A 22,441-nucleotide genomic window follows, 5' to 3' on the forward strand; every position below is an offset into this window, starting at 1 on the left:
GGAGCTCTCTGAGTCTGCCTGACTGACGCATACAGGTTCATACAACAGCTGCTAAATGGGCCCCTAATGGAGACCCCAATCTATTTTACTGTACATAAACATGAAACCCCTTGGTGAAAACAGAAGGACTATTACATCTAAACAGGGCCTCAGTCACTGGAAAGCTGGGGTCCCAGAAGACAAGCTATGTATAGGATTGCTAAGGTATGTGTAAGCAAGACATAGCAGTCAGGCTGCTGCTGGTGTCTGTCTCTTTTAACATAACAATACTAACATTACTACAGTAATGCTGCTTCAAGCGCTGCCCCAACAGTGGGAACTGGCTGTAGTACAGACAGTGATATGTTAAAGTCACTATTCCCAAGCGTTAGGAACTAATATCTGCCTTAATACAAATTAACCTTTGCTTACACCATGGATGGAGTACTGAACAGTCACAAGAAGACAGGGCTCATGAGCCAGAGCCTCTGTAAGAGGTAAATGCTATTTGAAAATACCAGAGCTCAAAAAAAAAAAAAAGACCAAAACATAGAAACAAAATTAACCTAAACACACTAAAATGACACTAATAATAGTTATATTTTAATACCAATTATTAAAAGATCAACTTGCACAAATTAAACATTTCCCAGGTTTTAAAAAATCCATATTTGAGACTTCTGCTAATACAACAATACAGTGGAGGTGAATGTAATTTTTATTGGTTGTGCCAATTGGTGTTCTAATGTTGTATTGTCCAGCTGGGAGGACGAAACCTCTGTCTCGAAGAGGTTGAGCTGAAGATGCCTCTCTCGTTTCCCAGCAGGCCCGATGGTCAATAGATCACAATCACGTGGATGTATTTTTTAAATGTTGCTGTAAATCTGTCTGTGAGGCAGGAGCACAGTCAGACACTAAGTATTTGTACTGGACAACAGGAACAAATAACACAGACTAATCCCATTAGAGTAATTTACTGCAGGGTTAGGACCCCTGGAAGAACAGTCTGCAGAGTTTGTGGACTAAATGAACATTAGACAGCCATCTTTCTCTTCATGCTTTCCTGATTATGTCATAAAATGACCTGATGAAGCAACTTTCCCAAAAGTCGAGTCTTTAGAGAGGATTTAGAAGAAATAGTTTGCATTCTGTACAGAGCCCCATGACAGAAGAACCAAAGGAGTATTTCAGCTTTTCACAAAAGAGGTTTGACATTTTGCTAAATAAATGATAAAATAAAGGAAACTAAATTTTTATTACATTATAAGTTATAGCTTGTTTGTTTATTTAGTGTATTAGTTGCACTTGACAGTTTTCTTTTGTTTCTCTTTCCCACAAATTGAGTATAAAAAATCTTCTGTCTGTCACAACATGTTGCTTCATAGACCCGTTTATGGGCTGACGACAATTATGTGCAGAATTGTGTAATTACCTCTATAAAAAATATGCTGGGAGCCCAACTGGATGCAACAAATTACCGCTGTCAGTAATGCTGTCAAAGGTTAGTGTGAGGTCAGAGGACATAAAGTTTTGAAATAAAACGACAATGAGGAACCACCCAACAAAATGACTCACTTTTACTCACAAACTGCTTGCACAGCTGTGGTTAGAAATCAGATTGAGACCTAGCAGAAAGCTACAAGCTGTTTGTGTGGAAATATGAGGATGAAGGATTCTTATGGCTGGAAGAATGGTGTCTCATTTCCAGAACTGTGCACATGTGTTGCACATTTTGTATTGTTGTCTTTGTGTTTATTGTTCCACACTTGAATCTTCGCTGAGAATAACACATCAGCTTTAAGAGTGGAAAGTCGATGCCACATTGGAGACAGAGTTCCTTCTATGCCCTCTTTCATATGCGATTGTATCAAGCTATTGTTGCAGTGATGACTTAAACTCTTTGTTCCTTCTATGGGTCAGAGTGGGAGAGCCAAGAATTAATTTAGTTACTTAAAGAGAGTAGGAAGTCTACTCCCCAGAGCATTTTCACTGTGTACGAGCTTCATCAAAGCTGATGGATGCAATGTAAAACAAACTCTTGGTGGGATTGAATCATCAAAATTAACTTTAGGAGGATGTCATTGTTCATTAGGAGGTAAAAAAAAAGAAAACAAGACACGTTGGGATTCGATAGTTTAGTGATTTTACTACATTGTCACCACTTTCACCTGATACTGTTGAGAATATACAATACTTAGGAGCCTGTGTTTACAATTACAATAACATATAAATCATATTTCATGTTATATTACATATATTGAATTTTTAAATATCCCTCATTTGTAATAAATATGAAAAATGTACACAAACAAGCAAACAATAAAAAAACAGTTAAATAAGAAACAAGCACACATTTGATGAACCGACTGTGCATCTACTACTGACCACATACAGTGCCACTGTGTGCACTCAAAAGTGGCTCAGCACATCTCTGATATCATATCTCATATCTGATACACTAGAATCCCCAAAATCACAACATTTCTGCTCAGCCGAGAATGAACAATGGCAGAGAAATTACCATGGCTTCCGAAAACCAAAACAAATAAACACACACAGAGTTTATAAGAACAACCCTTACTAAAAAGGCAAGACAGACTCCATGGACATACAGATAACGTGCTACTGTGCTTTACAAATGTTTGTAGCTGTTGTGATGTAAACTACAGCAGCTGGGTGTATTGGAGCCTTGAGTTAGTGTACTGTAAATGTCACCATGACCTGCTGAGCTAAAATATCATCATCTATCTTTAGCCAGCATCAAAAATGATGCCTTAAAATGTACTTATTTCTACATTTTTGCTATTGCTGAAGTACTTAAATACTTCCTGCACTCACTCTTTGGCCATGGATCTGTATGAACTCTGTGTCCTGATGCTCCTGCATTGTGTTCCAGGTACCATAACTCCCAACGTGCCTGCAGCTGGACTTGCTATTGTAGCAGCCATGGCCCCATGCCAAAGGTTCCAACCCTTCTTAAAATAAAATAATAATAATGTCATTGTATCAGAACTTGGCACTGTCACCTTTCCTTTCCAAGTTCTAGACTTATATGCAACTGAAATGTTGACTACATTCCACACCACCCCCGGTAGCCACCAGTAGTCAACCTCTAAAGCAGATTGCAACCACTGTGGTGGTTCAGACCGTCAAGGCCCTGCAGCCCTGAAGTAGCTTCAAACCGCTGTGGGCTGTCATGGGGCCTGAATCCAAGGAGAGCTGGAGGGAAGAAAGGAGGTGGTGAAAGTAAAGAGTGTGGTGAGAGACAAAGTAAACAGTGGAGTACAAATAGTGTGCATAGAGCACAGTTTGATTTATAATTAGTTTACTTTCAGCTCAGTCATCATGGTCGTTGTTTAATGTGAATTCATCTATATCACTTATATATATATATATATCATTACATGCATGTGACACAATTAAAGACAACCAAGGAAAGTCGTGACATCAGCAAAGCTAATAACATTTCAACATAACCAACAATCATTTGCTTCAGCGTAAATATTTAAAATACAGCATCTTTGAATCACTGGGGGACTCTAGAGCCATGTAGGGGCATCGTCCACTGCCTCCACGCACTCACTGTTAGCTCACGAAGACTGTGGTGCTCCAAATCTGTGTTTATCATCAGTGCTGTGTTCATTTTAACATTATGTTAAGTAAACTACACATACAAGGTGTATTGCAAATATGAGTGTAACATTTGTAAATCCATAGCTTAAAGCAGACGACTCATACAGTAAGATGTAAAGGAGGTGGCGTTACATTAATTTACATGAACCTTGCCCAGCTGCCTCTCCCTGGATCATGCTATGCTAATTTCAGTAATTAATTAATCTACCAGTCAACATGTCTCTTGGACCCCATGGGGGTCTTCTCGAAGATGTTTACCTTTGACTAGCACGTCCATATTAGATCAGATCAATCTATCTTTACAACAGGCTACGTACCACAGGCTTTTAAAGTTGCTATAGTCAAACCTCTACTCAAAAAACAAATCTTGACTGTGGGGTTTTAGCCAATTATAGACCAATATCCAATCTGCCCCCTAGATCACAACATTTTATTACACACACTGGAACATGTCATTGGGTTTAAAGGAACAGCACTACGTTGGTTTAAATAGTATCTATCTAAAAAAAAAAAAGTAAATCTAAAGAAAAATATTGAAAATTGTTCTTTTAATCAAACCCAAACATAAAATAATACAACAACAGACATACACACTCTCGCACACATTTACCATGTGGTTTTATTGAAACACTGGGTTACATTTTCCCCAACACTGATGTAGTATGCACACATGAAACATCGAATGTGAAATATTAAAAAAATTAAGAATTCAACACCAACAAAATTTAGAGAGAGAGAGAAAAGCAGAATTTACTAGTCTCTTTCTCTGATTATTTTTTTTTTACAGCAGTACAAAACCAATAGTTCCAATTTAAACTATATGAATTTAGTGATGTGTCGTTGTGGTTGTGGTTGGTGTTGACAAATGCCTTGACATTTAAGCAAGCATAGAAATTACTGATAAGTGCACATGCCATATGATTGTAACTTGCAGATACACATACAAATATTCCATAACAGGAGCAAAAAGCTTGCCTAGCATTCATCCTAACATCAAGTAAACTATTTCTGAACTACTTCAAGTCTTAAATCACTGGAGCTGTATAAAAATGACTCTCTTGGGAAACCCAAACAATCAAACAGTCAAATATTTTCTTTGATCTGTTTATTTAATATTTATTATTTTATTACATTTTGTCCTTTGGCTGTTCAAAACAAAATCTAATTACAACTTAAGGCAGAGCATTGACATATACATTATGCAAAAATACTGAATAATAAAAACAATATAAAAAGGCGTGACTTACTTTCTTCATTTGCCATCACGGACTATGTTTACATGCACACCATATTTTGGGTGTTAGGTTATATCCTCTTATGGTTTACTCATATCCAGACATCGCAAACATACATGAAACAATCATGTATATTATGAATATTACAATGAGCACTGATCTGGCATTGTAATAAATAATAAGGTATTTTAATATCTTGGGGGTAATAACAGGTAATATCAGCAAGTTTCCAGCAATAACATTCAGGTCTCTTATAATCAAAGAAAGAGTCTATTCAGGTCACCGGATGCAATGTTTGACTTTTACATGCTCCAACACATGAACAGAAAGCCTCAGTAATTTAAGTGAATATTGTCTGTACGTGTAAACATAGCCACTGACCTCTCCCACTCCTCTTCCTCTTCCCTCGCTCTAATCTAGATGAGCAGTATCCTCCAGACAAAATCTAATTTGCTGGGTTTGCAGGTGAGGTTTGGGTCACAAAAAGGATCAGATTAGACACGTTTACTAGATGAATTCAGTCTAACTGCCTCTTGCACACAAGCATCCTACAACTACTTTGGGACACGTGTTCATAAAAAACAGACCAGCGTCACTGTGTGTATGCTAACCTTTGCTGACAATAATATATTTAAAAGCCAAATTTTATTTTATTTGGAGCATACTGCTGAGCTAACACCCTTTCTCTTCCTTCAAGCGCTGACAAACACCAGGCGAGTGGAGTAGATCAGGTCAGCCAGGTAGAGGATGAAGTTAACAGCGCTGAGCACAGCCACTGCGATGAGCTTATCCCATATGCAGAGCCCGACTGCACTGCCGCATTGGGATGGCCTGTCTTTTGTTCCACCATGCTTGGGGTCAAAGTTGAAGATGGGCCAGATGATGGTTGCTGACAGATAGAGCACCACAGCCAGCAGGGCGTAGGCAGACAGGAAGCGGGCAAATGGGAAAGGGAGGCAGCCGGTGCACTCGCCTATGCACAACAGGATTATGGCTGCTGAGAGGATGAAGCAGATGCAGTAGACAGACATGCAGTACTTGAGTGCATCATGACGGTCGTACAACACGGGGTCGCTGACAAACACGAAGATGATACAGGCCACAAAGGTCTCACAGACTTTCAACAGGCCGGGGGCTGTGGCCATGTAACCGGCCACTTCGCCTGGACGCGCCTTGCTGATGCTCACCTCGCTCATGTAGGCAATAGTGGCCAGGCAGGAGAAGACGGTTGACACAATGCGGTAGTCGCGGGTTTCATTTGGGCCCATGGATCCCTTGAGGTAGTACAGAGGGAAGATGATAGAGGCAGACAGGCAGAGTAAGGCAGCGTAGCAGGCGAAAGTAATGGGGAAGTTCTTCCAGGAGACGGGGGATCTGGCCTGAAGGCCGAACAGCTCCACCAGGATGACGAGCAGAGTCCCGGCAAAGCTGAAGGCCCAGCAGAAGATGCACCAGTCTCCGGTGCCATGGAAGAGTCTGCCGCCATGCACGGCCACGGAGAACGCCACACAGGAGAAGACCATGGCTGCCAACCGTGTCCATAGGAGAGGGCTTGAGTGGAGGACTATAGCCATGATGGATGATGTAGTAGCTGATGAGAGCAGCTGAAGCTTATCTTTATTTCTTTTGGGGCGTCACTCACACAGAGAGAGCTAAAAGAAGAAAAGACAATAAAAAAGAATGAGATTTCAGGGTTTTATGTCATTTTTTGACCTTCAGATGAAGTATGAGATGTGACCGAGTGAGGGCAGGCTCTCTACTCCTACATATCATGTTCTGAGACAAACAATGCTCGTATTGTGTGTTGTGAATGGCTGAAACAACAAGTGAAACCATGAAAACACAATCTCAAACAACAAATAATGACTTCACTGTGGCCACACTCGTCACAGCACATTGACATCTGATCAAATCAGTTGGCGAATACTTGTTACCACTCAATTAAGAGCGTTCCTGTGCTGAGTTCACACTGTTTCACCTCACAATGCGAGTGTCAATGCTCTCTGAACATTATCTCCTCATTTATTATGACAAAGTTTAAAAAGTTTTTGTTATTTTTGATGTAGGAGGAAGATGACCTTTTGCTTTATGATTGTAATGATTAATGAAATATTAGAAATGTTTGCAGTTGACATTTAGCCTTGGTTCTTCACGTTAAACTTGGATTTTATTGCTGCTAAAAATCTGACAAAATGGCGCCAAAGCAATGAAGGATGTTTCCAGATTACTCAAACCGGAACCCATTCTGCAGCTGCGTTATGAGTCATTGGTAGAGTACAGCCAGTATCTTCCTGCTTCACCAGAGTGAATTTGTATTGACCATTGGTGCATAATGGCATTAACATGAATAAGCTGTTGCTGTTTGACTCTGAGGTTGATACTGTACCATGACGAAAGATGATATTTGCTGAACGTTGATATCAAATTCCAGACTAAATATATCTAGATATGACAAGAACTTCATATTAGTGTTGTTATTTGTGTCATTCTTCATTTGTTCATTCTTTCTTTTATTTTTAAGACAACATTCAGAAGTGTGTGAACCCTTGGAAAACATTCAGAAGCGAGATAAGTTAGTCATTTCTACAGTGTAGAAACACTGTGGCCACACTGTCTGCCCTTCCTCCCATTCCTTCTTACACCCAACGCCCACTTGGCTCCACAAGCGCTGCGCTGCATGTTCCCAGTTTACACAGGGAGACAGTTATAAACAATGAGAAAAGGCCTGTTTACATTAGTCCCATTAAACACCTATGAAACAGTCGAGGCCGACTGGGTGAAAAGCTGAACTGGGGCAAAGTCTGAATACAAGGAAGAGGACAAACGAGACAGACATGGAAAAAGAGACCCCCAAAACACCTGCGGGGTGACTCATTTGAACCGAGTGGGGAGGTGAGGGGAGTAAAAAGAGGGAGGAATTCGGGGGAAGCCCTGTGCCTCAGCCGCAGAAGGACACAAAGTTTAAACACAGTGATGGAGTGGAATTGCAGAGGAGTGAGTCATCACCAGGCCCCTCTCTTTCACCACTCTTGCTTGCTCTAAACCCCTCCTTCCTTATTTCGCGTAACATTTTCCAGCTCACTGATGTGTTCCAGATGTGGTGCCGTCTGTCTGCTGCTGAACAACTGGCAACTTTGTCATATTTGCCAAGGTCTTTCCTTTCCTCTCCTCCCTTTTTTTCTGTAATTTGTTCCCTCCTCATAGTCTCGTTTGGGGGCTACTCCCTCTCTTTTCCATCAGTTGTCCTATTTCTACCTCCCAGCTCAGTGCTCTCACTCCAGCTTTAAAGTCAGGGTACCAATTGCACTTCATGTAAACCACTCAAAATAAACGTACACAGAGGGTCGTAATGGAAAAATCAATCGCGCCATTCCTGCTGCCATTACTTTTCTGGTTATGGAATTGAGTCAGGAAAGAAAATGGAGAGGAAAATTGCAGAAGAAAGGGAGAAAAAAAAGAAAAGAAACAAGAGTCCAATGTGGAAAAAGTGTCTTTTCACAGCACAGCATGGAAAACACAAGTTCACACAGACCTGGGCACTTCCCCAAATGGATGGGGAGCTGAAAATAGGCTAACCCATGGAGCTCGCAACAGGACAGCAAACAGGATGTGATACCACTATGTTCCTGTGTCACTTTCCATACAAAGAGCACACACACAGGCGGACACACGTGCGTATCATAAGATCTTTCAGGAAACAAGTGTTCATCTCAGACAGAGGTCGTGTACGCTGCTGGTTTGATTGCCATGACGCATCATTAATTCAAGTTCACCCGTAATTCACTTAGAGGAGAGCAGGGGATCGAAGCACAAGACGGGTTATGTTGCCAAAACATCCCAGTGTGTGCATAAGAGCCTAATGTTAGTATATTATATTATTTAAAAGCCTTATTATAATAATATATGAACCATTGTACGTGCAAATCAAGACATGCCCAATAATCTGCACTTTGCACAGAACAGCATTAAAAACAATATATATATATATATATATAAAGAAACACCATTTCTCTGATTAGGTTATTAACTTTTAATAAGGAACAGTCTGTAACTTGTTGGTGAGAAACTAAATCAGAGTCTTTATTAATTGAGGCCAGTGACTCACATTTTCCAAAAAGGACAATAAATTTAGAAAATGTCCCCGTGGAGCAGTTTGACAGCTGTGTGTTGGGCTCTTGCATTTTCATTCATTGACAGTGATGGTAGGTGTGCTCTCTGCCACACCCTGTTCACAACACACAGTCTACCAAACAGAGGCTGACAAAAAACACATATTTATGACTATTTATGACCAGAACACCACCAAGAAAAGAAACTTTTGATAGTGTCACACAGTTTCTCTATGCCTGAAAGTTTTTTGTATTATATTCTAGATTTATTCTGTTCTAGTGTTTTACTTTGCTTCTGTGATACACGCACATTTCCTCTTCAGGGTAATAATAAAGTGTTATCTTAATTATCTAAACTCTTTTCAAGAAAAGCCCGTTTCCAAAAAGTGAACACAGCCCCATTTTTACAAGTGAGATTTTCTTCAACATGTCAAAAATACAATCATATTTTTCATCTTTTTCCATCTGACATGCAAGATGCAACAAGTCGCAGCTGAACAAACTATTCTCCTTGCACAACGTTTCTCATCAACCAAACTAAACCTCCTAATGTCAGAGTTAGTTGCCATGTGCGCCTACCTGCAGCTGAGCTCTGGTACATCCAGTGGTGGAGAACAGCAGATTGCAGCTCCTCAGCTCTTCTACTCGCCTTACTAGCAGCTCAGTGGAGCAACTCCCCGCCCAGCAAACTAACTTACTCACATCTGTCTGAATTTCCTCCTCCTCCTCCTCCTCCACCCAACGACCGAGGTGGACCCAGAACATGATCACATTAGGCTGCATGCAGAAATCTAGCCTCCAATACATTTACATGGCTTCACAAAGAGCGGTGCATGAAGTCATTGTTGCTGACAGCAATTAGTCTGTGTTATGACTGTGTGGGAAGACAGAGCTCCTCAAACACGATGCCAGTAAAAACGCAGTTTTCCTTAATCCTCTTATTTAACTTTATAAGACTCTTATTTGAAAATGAGACGTCTTTAATAATTTCTACACTTAAAACCAATGGTTTTTATTATTTTAATATACTCCCTGGCCACTTCACTAAGCAAATAATTAAGAGCCTTCCGTTGGATATTTCCTGCAGTGATGCGTTTTTCTCAAATTGACTTATCATTTATCATTTATACACATGGATTGGCCAAACTTGAACCGCGTAAAGAATATCTGGGACATGCTGCAGAAACCTTTACGCAGCAGGGCGATCCCACCATCAATGCCTGACGAGAAATTAGCTAATGCAACTCTGGATGGAAATAAAATGTGGTGACAAGCGAAATCTTAAATCATCCTGGAAAACCCCGCATCAAGTATGATGAATCCAAAACAACCAGCGTTACTACCGACACAGGACACATGATGCTCCAGTGGCAAGAAAAAGTGTATGAAACTCAAAATCATGGTTTTCATGCATTAATTAATAAAATGTGAGGTGGGGGGTCAACCAGTTCTTAATTCCAAGGGTTCACATACTTTTCATTATCACTATGAGGTTTTTATTATTGTTCTCAATAAAGATCACATTAAGTTTGTTTAAACTCTTGTTTTATGACAAATTAGTGCAGAAAACCATTAAATACCAAGTGTCACATACTTTTTCTTGCCACTGTACATATTTGTCAGTGTGTATCTGCATCACCGCACTCTGGAGTTGTTTGTATGTGTTGCTTGGTAACAGCGGCAGTAACCCCTGACAACCGTATTTATTTACCTGGAAAGGAAACAACCCCCCACTTCCTGATTGAGAGGTGTCCCAGGCAGTTTCTAATAAGAGTTTTTATTCTCACATTTTATTCTACTGAGGCGATATTGAGATGTTATAACAGATAATATAAATATTAAAACTTTTAAATGTACAGAATGGTCAAGTATAAACAACAGAATGTGTTTACTATACATCACTGGGGCACATGAGTTATAAACGTGTCTGGATTTAAAAAAAAGGAGCAAATCTTAACTTAAACAACCATTACAATCTCCTCAGGACTTCTGGTATCTGGCACCAAACCATCAGCAGCTCCATCTTTTGTGTCCTGCATGTTACAAGCTGGGGCCTCCATGGATTGGACTTTTGTTTCTAGCACATCCTACAAATGTTTGGTTGCACTGAGATGAGGGGAATGTGCAGACTAAGGCAAGATTTTGTCAGGTTCCTCCAACTATTCCTGAAGTATTTTGCAACATGGTTGGGAGCATTATCCTGCTGAAAGAGGCCACTGTCATCAGGGAATGTGAGGGTAAAGTGGTTCAGCAAAATAACATCCACATTAATGTCAGGACCTTGGTGTAAGTAGGACATCGCCCAGAACATCACACTGCCTCCAGCTATTTGATGCACTGTATTTTTACACCTAATGATCACAGCCTGAATTCAATTCGGCAGCTTTTTGTGTAACAGTAGCTGTGGTCTAGTCACTGGTCCTTCTCAAACCCCTACTCCTGCCCTGTATTCGCTTTGAACAAGAGCTTGAAGAAGTGACTGTTGCCATCTAATGGTTTTAATTTAATTCCACTTATTCCTTTGAACAGCTACTTTAACGCCAGCAGATGGTGCCACCACCTCATATAGAGACAGTAGGTTAATCCATGAATCCATGAATTATGCACATCAGCCTTGTTCATATGTAATGAATAAAGCATTAAAAAAATCCACAATCACCTTTTAACTTGTCAGTTTATTACCTACAGGTTGATAGGTTAAATGTGCTGAAACTGAAATAGACCTTACAACATGGGCTACAATAATTCCAATAATTAATTCAGTTGATCACTTGCTGCTGGGGGGCTGATATTAGGTGTATTCTCAAACTCATGTCAACAAAACACATTCATGGCCATTGTATATGAATAGTAAATCAGATTATTAATACCTTACAGATATTTTACCCTTTAAATCTAATTAACATGTTGGTCTACTCTTTGAAGACAGAAGCACTGTAATAACTTTCTAAACGTGGGAAAAGACTCAGACCCATAACTTCACTATTTTATGACCAAGAAGAGATTTTTACCAAACAAGTGAACAAGTGAATTTCAAGTCTTTGACATCACTTTGTAACCCTCTCCAGTTTCATGTAAATCAACAATTCTTGATGGTAGACCCTCTGAAAGCTCTTTTTGCCGAGGCATGGCTCACACAAGAGTATTCTTGTGCGGAGCAAACAAAACATTAGTGTTTGTCAGTTGAAGTAGCGCTAGTCCACACTACAAACTCATTTTAACGTATGCCAACACCTTACTCCCATTAGGTTTTTACAGCATTTCTGAAATTTTAACTGACACTTCGCAGATTAAACAGCCTCAATAAACTTAATTGATAAATTCCTTAGGTTTAAGTGTCATCTAATAAACTAAAACATTTACAGTGTTGCTCCTTAGTATAGCTGCAGCATGCTAATGCTTCCCCTAGTAGTCATCTAGTTTTATACATTCTTTTGTGAAATTACTGATTTGAGTGATGGGAAACCCTCGTATGAGGCATAAATAAAGAAGTCATTTTTGATAGATACTTTATTACAAAAGGAAATTCTGATGATGCAGTAACCATTACATAAACATACAGATAATAGGAATAATACAAACAAGAATTTGTGTAGATGTCCCAGTGTTGCCATCGACACAGACCCGATGAAGCCGAATATTTGTCAGTGCTGTATCTGAATCACTGCACTCGTGTTGTTTGCATGTGTTGCTTAGTAACAGCAGTAAATGCGAGAAATGGCAGCACATACACATTCTTACGAGATTACTTCATTCCACACGAGCAACGCAGAGGTGTCAGAGACACAATGTGATTGTGTGGGGAGAGAATCTCAGTTCAACTACTACTGTGCATGGATTAAGTGACTCTGCATCCCATGAGCTGGAGCTTCAGCTACTTTACATTCAGATCAGCAGCCTTTCATATGAAATATATGGCAAAATAATAAAAACTTGACCTGTAAAAACACATCTTAGTCTTATTTTTCCCCTATATTCTAATATTAGAGGGTGCCATGTTTAAGAAACCAGGTCTCAGACCTGTCCATGGAATAAGCTTCAGCACAATGCTGCTACTGGCCATTATACCCCAACCCCCCCCACTCCTGAGTGTACTGAAAGCTCATGTTTTACATGCAGCCACCTTGTTCTACCAAAACAGCTCTGACTTGTCAAGACTTGGACTCTACTAAACCTCTGAAGGTCTCCTTTGGTATCTGGCACCAAACGCATATCCTTTAGATTGTGTAAGTTGCATGGTGGAGCCATCATGGATTGGACTCGCCTTTCCAGCAGATGGTGCTGTTCACTTGGGTCTCATCAGCCTTACCTACGAGTTTGAAGAGAATTTAATTACAAAAATCTGTAGTGCACCAATTTAAAGAGCACTGCAAACTAGATTCTGAAATAAAATAGTTTTAATTAAAAAATAAAAGCATAAATACAATCAGCAACATTGTGCATCAGTGAAGGAATACAAAGACTGATACTGACCTTCAAAAATATCTCCAGACCAGAGTTTGTCCTGTAGGAAAAGAAAACAGCTTAGTGTCTGTTTGCAATGCATCAAATATCCTCAGCATGTATATATTATCAAACCCATCAGCGCAGTGAAAGAATAATCATCAGATTCAGGTGAAACACGGACTCACATGCAGCTCATCATCAAGGTTTGATTGTATTAAAGTCATTCTAGGAGAACTTTGGCATATTTGCTATGAAACCAGGCTTTTTTTTTTTTTTTTTTTTGTATTTTAACAAATAACTGCCCTTAAGTTTCTGCAAAATCTAGTTAAGCGAGGATTTTTCTTTAGTGTCTTATGACCTATAATGGCAATTTTATTATTTAGTATAGTTAACATACTGCATTTTATTTCTTTAAGTCATTTTAATCCAGTTAAAATCCACCATTTCTTCATTTTCAGTGATTATTTGTGGAATAACTCTCCTTTGTTCCAAACCACGAGGTCAGGTGCACCTCCCTAAATAACCAGCTATGATAACCTGTGCAGAAATAGCCCTAACAAACCACATATATACAGATAAATTAACACTAACAGTGGGTTTGGATGTAAAGTATGAACATATACCGTGAATGCGGCTCCACGTGTTGGCCCTCATGTCTCCCCCGGCTGAAACACGCACGACCACCCGCAACAAAACACGGAAGAGAGCTCCGTGCGGAAGCTGCAGCCTTTTCTTCTGCTTCTTCTTCTTCTTCCTGATTTTTGACTGTTGGCAGCATCTGTCAGGTTTATTACTGCCACCGTCTGTTCGGGGTGAGAACTACAGTTTAGATTAAAACATGTTTAATTAATGAGCTGTGTCTCTCTCTATCACCTGCTTTGGTAACTTGTCCACCTCATAACCTAAACTGAGCTTAAATAAGTCTTGAATACTGCTGTAATATTTCAAGCAGAACATCTTGACGACTAGAATTGAATGATTGTCGCTGCTGAAACAAGCCACAGAATCAGAGAAGATTGAAATGTTTGATGCCTCTAATATTGAATAAACAGGCTCTTTTGACTTATCTGTGATTATTTTTGTGTAGATAGGGATGTTTTCATGGTTCACTTACTGAAATAACTTTAATTTTTTTTAATAATGCCAGATTCTTCAACATTTCTGTTTCCTCTAATTTTGTTTTACCTTTACTAGCAATATATTGTTGCATGTGTTCTATACATGAAAATATTAAACTTCTAAAGAAAAGAACGCCATAAATTGTCTTGGTTATGTTTTGCAGCTGCTTTGCTGCAGAAATAACAAACAGGCACACATACACAGATAAAACACAGACAATGCGACTTTAACGTTAATATCTGATGCAGAACATCAACATATAATTTTATTAAGGATGCACATGTGATTATTTTACCTTTGCACAGTTACATGACCCACTTCTATCTTTTGCTATGTATTGGTTGCTGGCAAACAGCTTTTGGAGTGTGGAGCAACACGTATTCACATAAAAACATATACACCATTAAATTATTTTGCTCTGTATCAAAAAAAAAAAAAAAACTCCTTATGCTTCTTCTCAACATCTCTTTTTAGTTCAAGTGCTATTCTATCCCTCTGTGTCTGAAGATTATCAAAGCTGATCTGATTCCCTTCAATAATACGCACAGTAAAAATAAATTGTAATTATGAAGATAGATTGTTCACACAGTGCTCTAATTAAAACTACAAAATGACGTAGTGGCTTGGCTAAAGTACGGAGTCATTACTAGTCCAAAAAGGCTACAACGTCGTTTGGACGCAGGTCAGCGCAGCGCTGCTAAAGTCAAACAGTTCGTGCTTGTTGCAAGGATTCATTTAATTTATTCGGCATTGGACGCTAATTTGGTGGCCATGAGAGTTTTAATTGGTACGTACCCTTCTTTTTAGAGATTCATATGCATGTTTAAAAGTTCAATGTGACATAACGCTAACAGCTAGCTGCTAGCTAATATTAGACTGGACATAAACTCATGTATATATCAGCGAATTGTTTGCTCGTTGTGTTCTTCCTGAAAATTAAAGTAAGAACAGCAACCAGACACATTATCAAATCTACACACTGTCACCGCACAGTTTTAATTGTGATTCAAAGCTAACTTTGCTAAAGTCATACACAAGAACTGTTTTGTAAGCATGGCTTGTACGCATGCGCACACCAAGCGTTTGCTGCCAGCTGATTTTATTCAATGAATAATAATAATGAATATTTTAACTCAAATTTAACACATTAGTGTTCATGTACATGTCATAGTGTTCAGGTTATGTTTGCTCAGATGTATTATGAGACATAGACGGGTAAAGTGCATTTTGTGGTCATTTTGTGTGTAGCTTTGTAGTCTTAGTAGTGTCCTACTAGTCATTTTGCATTTCTTTAAAGAAAAAGGGTTAAAAGTCTTAAATTTGATTAGGATAACACACAGAATGTAGCTTAAGAAAATGTAATAGTGAAATTAGAGTAGATATAACTTCTCTGATTCACATTTATCATAAGTGATTAATTCTCTTTGCATCTTTGATTCTTATGTGTCTGCATCATCTTCCTTGTAGGAGGGGGATCTGGCTTTGTAGGCCGTGAGTTAACCCGCCTGCTCAGAGAAAAAGGTCATGAGGTCACATTGATATCTCGCCAGCCTGGTCCAGGAAGGATAACATGGGTATGATGTCAGATTGCTACAGACAATCAGTAACACGTCAGGAAAAAGGATTTGATCTGTTTTTGTTTCCACATTTTCTCCTGTTTGCTCTTGCAGGGCGAGTTAGAGTCTGGTGGACTTCCACCGTGTGAAGGTGCCGTCAACTTGGCTGGGGAGAATCTCATGAACCCACTGCGATGGTGAGCATCCATCCGGGAAACTAGAGCTACAGCCACAACAGATGCAATGAAAATAATTAGCACATCCTGCACCTGAGAAGCTGGATCTTTAGCTGTCTTTGTTCTTTAACCGAACACTTTTACTGAGTTTTAATTGTCGTTTAGGTGGAACGAAAGCTATAAAAAGGATTTGTTCTCCAGTCGCATTGACACTACAAAAACTCTGGCTCAAGCTATTGCTGCTTCTCCCAGTCCTCCTCACTCCTGGGTGCTGGTCTCAGGCGTAGGTGAGTCTGTCTGATAGAACCAGTTTATTAAAGCTGATCCAGATTTCATGGCTGCGCTCCACTGTCAGTAACCACTGTTATTACCTAAATACAATTTCTGCAGTTCTTTTCTTTCTGATCCAAAGGTTGTTACAAGCCCAGTCTGACAGCTGAGTATACAGAAGACAGTGAGTTGACACCATTTGACCTCTTCTCCAACCTCGTGAAAGAGTGGGAGGCCTCTGCGCTTCTGCCTGAGAATGTAGCAAAAAACACCAAACAAGTTGTCGTCAGGTCGGGTACGTACAAAGTGTGCAAGACACTTTATCTTGAAGTATCTTGAAAAAAGAAGGAGTCAAACACAGCAAACGTAAACACTAAGTGCTATAATGCAGTTTATGTCTAAAATAACTAAACTGAACTCGGAGAACCAAAGCATGAAGACAAGTTCTCTCTCTCTCTTCCTTTCAGGGATTGTACTGGGTCGTGATGGTGGTGCCATGAAGCAAATGCTGTTGCCCTTCTGGCTTGGCCTTGGGGGCACTCTGGGGTCTGGAAGACAGCCGTTCCCCTGGATCCACGTCTCTGACCTGGCAGGAATCATTGCTCATGGCCTGGAGCCACCTGCTGACTCTCCCTCTCCTGTACCGCACGTCTTTAATGGTGTCGCACCTGCACTGAACACCAACTACGAGTTCACTAAAGAACTGGGCCAGGTCCTGAGGCGGCCCACTATTTTTCCTGTGCCGGTCTTTGTCCTAAATGCCCTGATGGGCTCTGAGAGGGCCGTGGTCCTCACTCAGGGCCAGAAAGTCATACCAAAGAGGACTCTAGAGGCTGGATTTCAGTACAAGTACCCTGACTTGACCTCAGCCCTGAAGGAGATTGTTGGGAATTAGTAGATTTATTTGAATGTTTATGTATATTTACTGTATTATATTGTATATTGAGAGAACATGAACAAAAACGATTGAACAAGAACTGTGGAACACAAATGGGTAGACGATACAAAGGAAAACTCAAAATCATCAGATCTAAGGAGTTCCTGTGGTCTAAAAATACAGAATGCTTTTTAGAAATGGACTTGTTTGTTTTAGGGGGTTCACAATAAAGTTTGGTAACGTAAAGCAGGACTGAACTATTTATTGAATTAATAGTTTTTCAGTGATTAAGTATTCAGTATTAAATCCTGTTAGAAAATGCAATGTGACAATAGTTTTATCTTTGTTTCAGTTCAAGTCTTTTCCTGTTTGAATCATCACTGTGAATCACTCTTTGTGTCCTCGACCCTCTGAAAATTGACAGTCGATCTCCCCAGTCACTGCTCTGAACACGGCTGTACACATCTCTGGTTAAAGAAAATCAACATTTGCAGTCCATCGTCAGAGGAAGTGAAGACTGGACAACAAAAAATAAAACAAACATAGAACAAAACAATACAACAAACACAACTTTAACCTGTAAAAATTAATATCCTATCAAACGTATTTTAACTAATCTGCTTTTTAAAGCTTCTTTGATTTTCTTAAATAATACACACAGTAAAATAAATAGGTAACTATAACTTTGATAAAGTCGTGCACCAAAGCTGTTTTGCAAGCATGTGTTATACGCATGTGCACACTATGTTTACATTTAGTCATTTGTCAGATGCAGATGTTGGTCTTTAAGGCAGCCATGTGTTTGTAGGAAGCTGATTGCATTTAACACATTACACACATACAAAAAATTAATTATGTCACATTTGCATTCTTAAAATAGTTTTCTTTAATTTGCATTTTCATTCCACCACTGCAATACAGAAGTGTTTTGATAAAGACTGGCACACAGTGTGTTTGTAGAGAGAACAGGCTTCTATTCATCACTAATATCATTACTGAAAAATGTACTGAATGTTAAATGATACACCTCATCCAAAATAGATCATTACTTGAGAAAGGGGGTTTCAACCAGATTGGATTACATAAACATATTGACAGTGTTGGATAAGGTGGTGCTGATGTCTTCATGTTGAGAAGCAAAGACACTTCTCATTAAAATGAGTGGATAAAACTATACTAAAATAGTAACGTGTCAATATTTAATTTAACAGATGAGGAAAGTAGTCCACACACCCACAGATGCAATCAGATGTGCACACAAACTAATCATGGACATAAATATCATGGCAACAATGGGCTTTGAATTGTTTCTTTAAACTGTTCTGTGCTGAAGGCTCTGAAACATCTTAATTTGCCAAGTTTAAGACCCTAAACGTCCCGATAGTGATCATGATTGATTACAGATGGTGGAATATATTAAGTCTCTGGGACAACATAAAAAAGGTTTGTTTGACAGCATCCACTGGACTCAAAATCACGCACAGTACAACAGAAAGAGTTTAAAGAGTTCAGTGCAGGTCAGAGAAAAGAGGATGTAGATTTAAAAACGCGTCCCTCAGGAATGGCACGTTCCTGACCCTAAACTTACTAAAACTTTCTGAGCTATGCTAAAAGGTTGGGTCTGTGCCAGGAAACCAAATTTAACTGAACCAATTCTACCAGGAAGGGACAGAAATCCAATTAAAATTATTCATTAATTACATTAGAGTCTGATAAAGGTCCCATCTGCTAAATGTCATTCAAACAAATACTAATTCCATTCAGTTTATTTATATGTTTCCAAAACACAACAGAAGTCATCTCAAGGCACTTTACTGTGTAAGGTTGAAGACCTTACAAAATACACTGCCCGTCCAAAAGAAAGGTCACACACTCTAATATTTAGTTTGACCGTCTTTAGCTTTAATTACAGCAACAAACTCAATAATCCCACTTGAGCAAGCACTAGGCAACATTGGAGAGGAAAAACTCCCAAATCCCAAAATAAATTGCACCAAATTCTTGGGTTTTCTTCTTTTAAAGATTGTATAACATCTGTAAAACTCATCATTCACGCTGCCCTCCAAAAAAAAAAAAAAAGTCAGACAATCAGTGAAAACACAATAATGCCACTGCATTCATGTCCATGATAAGTTCATGTACTACTCAATGGAAACGTCTGTAACCGTGTACAAGTGCCTGAATTTGCTGGGGCACATAGAAACCACCTGCCTAATCTTGTGTAGGTTCCTCTTCTGCTGCCAAAACAGCTCTGACCCGCTGAGGCATGGACTCTACAAGACCTCTGAAGGTGTCCTCTGGTATCTGGCACCAAAATGTTAGCAGCATATCCTTTAAGTCCTGTAAACTGCAAGGTGGAGCTTCCACGGACTGGACTTGTGTTTCCAGCATATCCCAAAGATGGTCAATCAGATTGAGATCTGGGGAATTTGAAGGCCAAGGCAACATCTGCAACTCTTTGTCATGCTCCTCAAACCATTCCTGACCAATTGTTGTACTATTGCAGGGAGCATTATCCTGCTGTAAAAAGCCACTGCCATCTGGGAACACCATTGTCATAAAGTTATGTACTTGGTCTGAAACGCTGTTTAAGAAGTTGGTACGTGGCAAAGTAACATCCACATGAATGCAGGGACCTAAGCTATCCCAGCAGAAAATTGCCCAGAGTGTCACACTGCCTCCACCAGGTTGACCGCTTTCCATTGTGCATTCTGGTGCCACCTCTTCTCCAGTTAAACGACGCACGTACACTTGACCGTCCACATCATGTAAAAGAAACTGTGATTCACCTGACCAAGCCACCTTCTTCCATTGCTCTGTGGTCCAGTTCTCATGCTCACGTGCCCATTCTAGACGGTTCTGTTGGTGGACAACTGTCTGAGCGGGCACTCTGACCGGTTTGCGTCTACGCAGCCCCATACGCAGCAGGCTGCGATGTACTGTGTGTTCAGAAACCTGCTGGTCACAGCCAGCATTAAATTTTTCAGCAATTTCTGCAACAGTAGCTTTACTGTTGGACTGGACCAGATGGGCTACCCTTCGCTCCGCAAGTGCATCAATGAGCCTTGGCCGCCCATGACCCTGTCGCCGGTTTACCGGTTGTCCTTCTTTGATCCACTTTTTGTAGGTGCTGACCACTGCACACCGTGAACACCCCACAAGACCTGCTGTTTGGGAGATGCTCTGCCCCAGTCTTCTAGCCATCACAATTTGACCCTTGTCAAAATCGCTCAGATCTTTACTCTTGCCCATTTCTCCAGCTTCCAACACATCAACTTCAAGAACCGATTGTTGCTGCTTGATAATTTAAATGAAATTCAGCGTAGTCCATGGAAAAACTAAATTTGAAACTGGGATGATCCAACAGAGGATTCACTCCATGTTACCTGAAAAAGATCAAATAAAATAAAATTGTAAATAGATACGTTGGCTGTTAGTTTAACTTGGGGTTACTTAAAGTCAGTAGATGGTGCTGTTGTTTCATGTGCATCATTTCCATAAGTTAGAACTTAGAAGTTTTATTTAAGAAATAATAATAATAAAAATGAATGAAAAGCACGAGCTGATACTGACCTCACATTATTAAAATATATCCAGACCTGAATTTGAAGTCCTATAAGAAAACATGACAGGTTAGTCTTTGCTTGCAGAACAGGAAACAGCTTCATCGGTATCTGTATCATCAAACCCATCAGTGCAGTGAAAGAATAATCACAAGATTCAGGTGAAACACGGACTCACATGCAGCTCATCATCAAGGTTTGACAGAATAAAAGTTACTCCAGCAGTAAAAGAGAAGTGTACATCCACCATAATATGAATATAAATGTTTTCTGTAAACCGCCAACCTACTCTCTAGTAATTAATGTAAGCATAACATGCATAACATTTATAAATAAAAACTTTAGGTACTACCCATAATAACAATTATAATAGTAGTTGCACTTTTTAGTTGATTACAATCTAAACTAAATATCTTTAAGGTAACAAATAAATGTACATGTCACCACTGCAAACTCTTGTTGCTACAAAGAGTAGTGAAGTAAAATTTGATTTTTCTGTCAGATGTTAACTTTGTTAGTTGTATTTTAAATGTTTAATATAAAAAGGAGGAAGACATTTGATTATTGAAGAGCAATCACAGTCCGGTTGTTCTTGACTCAGGTTAGATGCAAGCACCTTTTATTGCAGCCACATGCACAAATCCATCAGTCTTTTTAATTTTCATTGATAAAATGTAAAATAACTCTGTTGGTTAAAACAAACAATGAGGTCGGATGCAGCAGCTGAAGCAGCGAGCTAACAGTTAACCCCTGTGCGGAAATAACCGCATCAAATAGCCACGCATGGACGCATAAACACCTATAATGACACATTAACGATATGATCTGATGCATAACGTCAACATGTACCTTGGACGAGGCTGCACATGAGGATTTTCACCTCTGCACCGTTAAATGAGCGACTCCATCAACACACGGGAGACTGTTCGCGAAAATGGCTTCTTCTTCTTCGTCGTCGCTGTTGTTTTAGCTTCTTCTTCTTCTTCTGCTGTTTATTGACGGTAGGTGCACTACCGCCACCTTCTGGATCGGCGCGGAGGAGCACCATGATTAGGACAAGATATTAATAATAATAAAATAATAATAATAATTTATTGATCGCCTTGGGGAAATTGTGGTATTAAATGCTATTAAATTATTTTTCTCTGTATCCAATTTATCTATTCAGGTACTTTAAAGTCTCATTAAAGTAAAATCAGCTAGTTAAATGAATTTAAACTAATCAGTTAGTTGTTATTATTTCTTTATAAATTATAACCAAGAAATGCAAAACGGTTTGTTTCTGATTCTCTTAATTAGCACACAACTTTAATCAGTAAAAAATAAAGAGGTAACTATGAAGATAACAAGCTGCCGTGTTTGAATTAATCTGTGATTGTTCACCTGTTACTGTCAAACACATTCATTTAAACAAGAACTGTGGATCACAAATTGTAGACAATACACAGTAAATCCCACGATCTTCAGATCTAAGGAGT

The 22,441-nt window shown here is 39.4% G+C and overlaps 2 protein-coding genes and 1 long non-coding RNA gene across 3 annotated transcripts; 1 reads left to right on the forward strand and 2 right to left on the reverse strand.

Moving 5' to 3' along the window:
- Positions 1-4,208: 4,208 nt before the first annotated feature.
- si:dkeyp-66d1.7 (myeloid-associated differentiation marker homolog) lies at positions 4,209-9,650 on the reverse strand. The gene is made up of 2 exons (XM_026375453.1): positions 9,536-9,650; positions 4,209-6,499 (listed from the first exon to the last, which is right to left on the reverse strand). The coding sequence occupies exon 2, from the start codon at positions 6,419-6,421 to the stop codon at positions 5,540-5,542; it is 882 nt and encodes a 293-aa protein (XP_026231238.1). The 5' UTR covers positions 6,422-6,499; positions 9,536-9,650; the 3' UTR covers positions 4,209-5,539.
- A 2,790-nt stretch (positions 9,651-12,440) lies between these two features.
- On the reverse strand, positions 12,441-14,138 carry LOC113171449. Its single transcript, XR_003299704.2, has 3 exons — positions 14,026-14,138; positions 13,430-13,460; positions 12,441-13,265 (listed from the first exon to the last, which is right to left on the reverse strand). It is a non-coding gene; the product is annotated as an uncharacterized LOC113171449 (long non-coding RNA).
- Positions 14,139-15,173: 1,035 nt separating this feature from the next.
- On the forward strand, positions 15,174-17,668 carry sdr39u1 (short chain dehydrogenase/reductase family 39U, member 1). The gene is made up of 6 exons (XM_026373787.1): positions 15,174-15,308; positions 15,989-16,095; positions 16,192-16,274; positions 16,419-16,540; positions 16,666-16,818; positions 16,991-17,668. Exons 1-6 carry the CDS (start codon positions 15,293-15,295, stop codon positions 17,416-17,418), a joined length of 909 nt encoding a protein of 302 aa, XP_026229572.1. The 5' UTR covers positions 15,174-15,292; the 3' UTR covers positions 17,419-17,668.
- Positions 17,669-22,441: the final 4,773 nt, after the last annotated feature.

This window comes from Anabas testudineus, chromosome 17 (assembly GCF_900324465.2).
Source record: "Anabas testudineus chromosome 17, fAnaTes1.2, whole genome shotgun sequence".
Lineage (NCBI taxonomy): Eukaryota > Metazoa > Chordata > Actinopteri > Anabantiformes > Anabantidae > Anabas > Anabas testudineus.

What these genes read in the sequence shown, in the direction of transcription:
- si:dkeyp-66d1.7 (XM_026375453.1), bottom strand. Translation starts at nt 6,421, where the DNA reads ATGGCTATAGTCCTCCACTCAAGCCCTCTCCTATGGACACGGTTGGCA.
- sdr39u1 (XM_026373787.1), top strand. An exon ending in GTCCAGGAAGGATAACATGG is followed by an intron (nt 16,096 to 16,191) that starts GTATGATGTCAG and finishes TTGCTCTTGCAG; the next exon opens with GGCGAGTTAGAGTCTGGTGG. An exon ending in GGTGCTGGTCTCAGGCGTAG is followed by an intron (nt 16,541 to 16,665) that starts GTGAGTCTGTCT and finishes TCTGATCCAAAG; the next exon opens with GTTGTTACAAGCCCAGTCTG.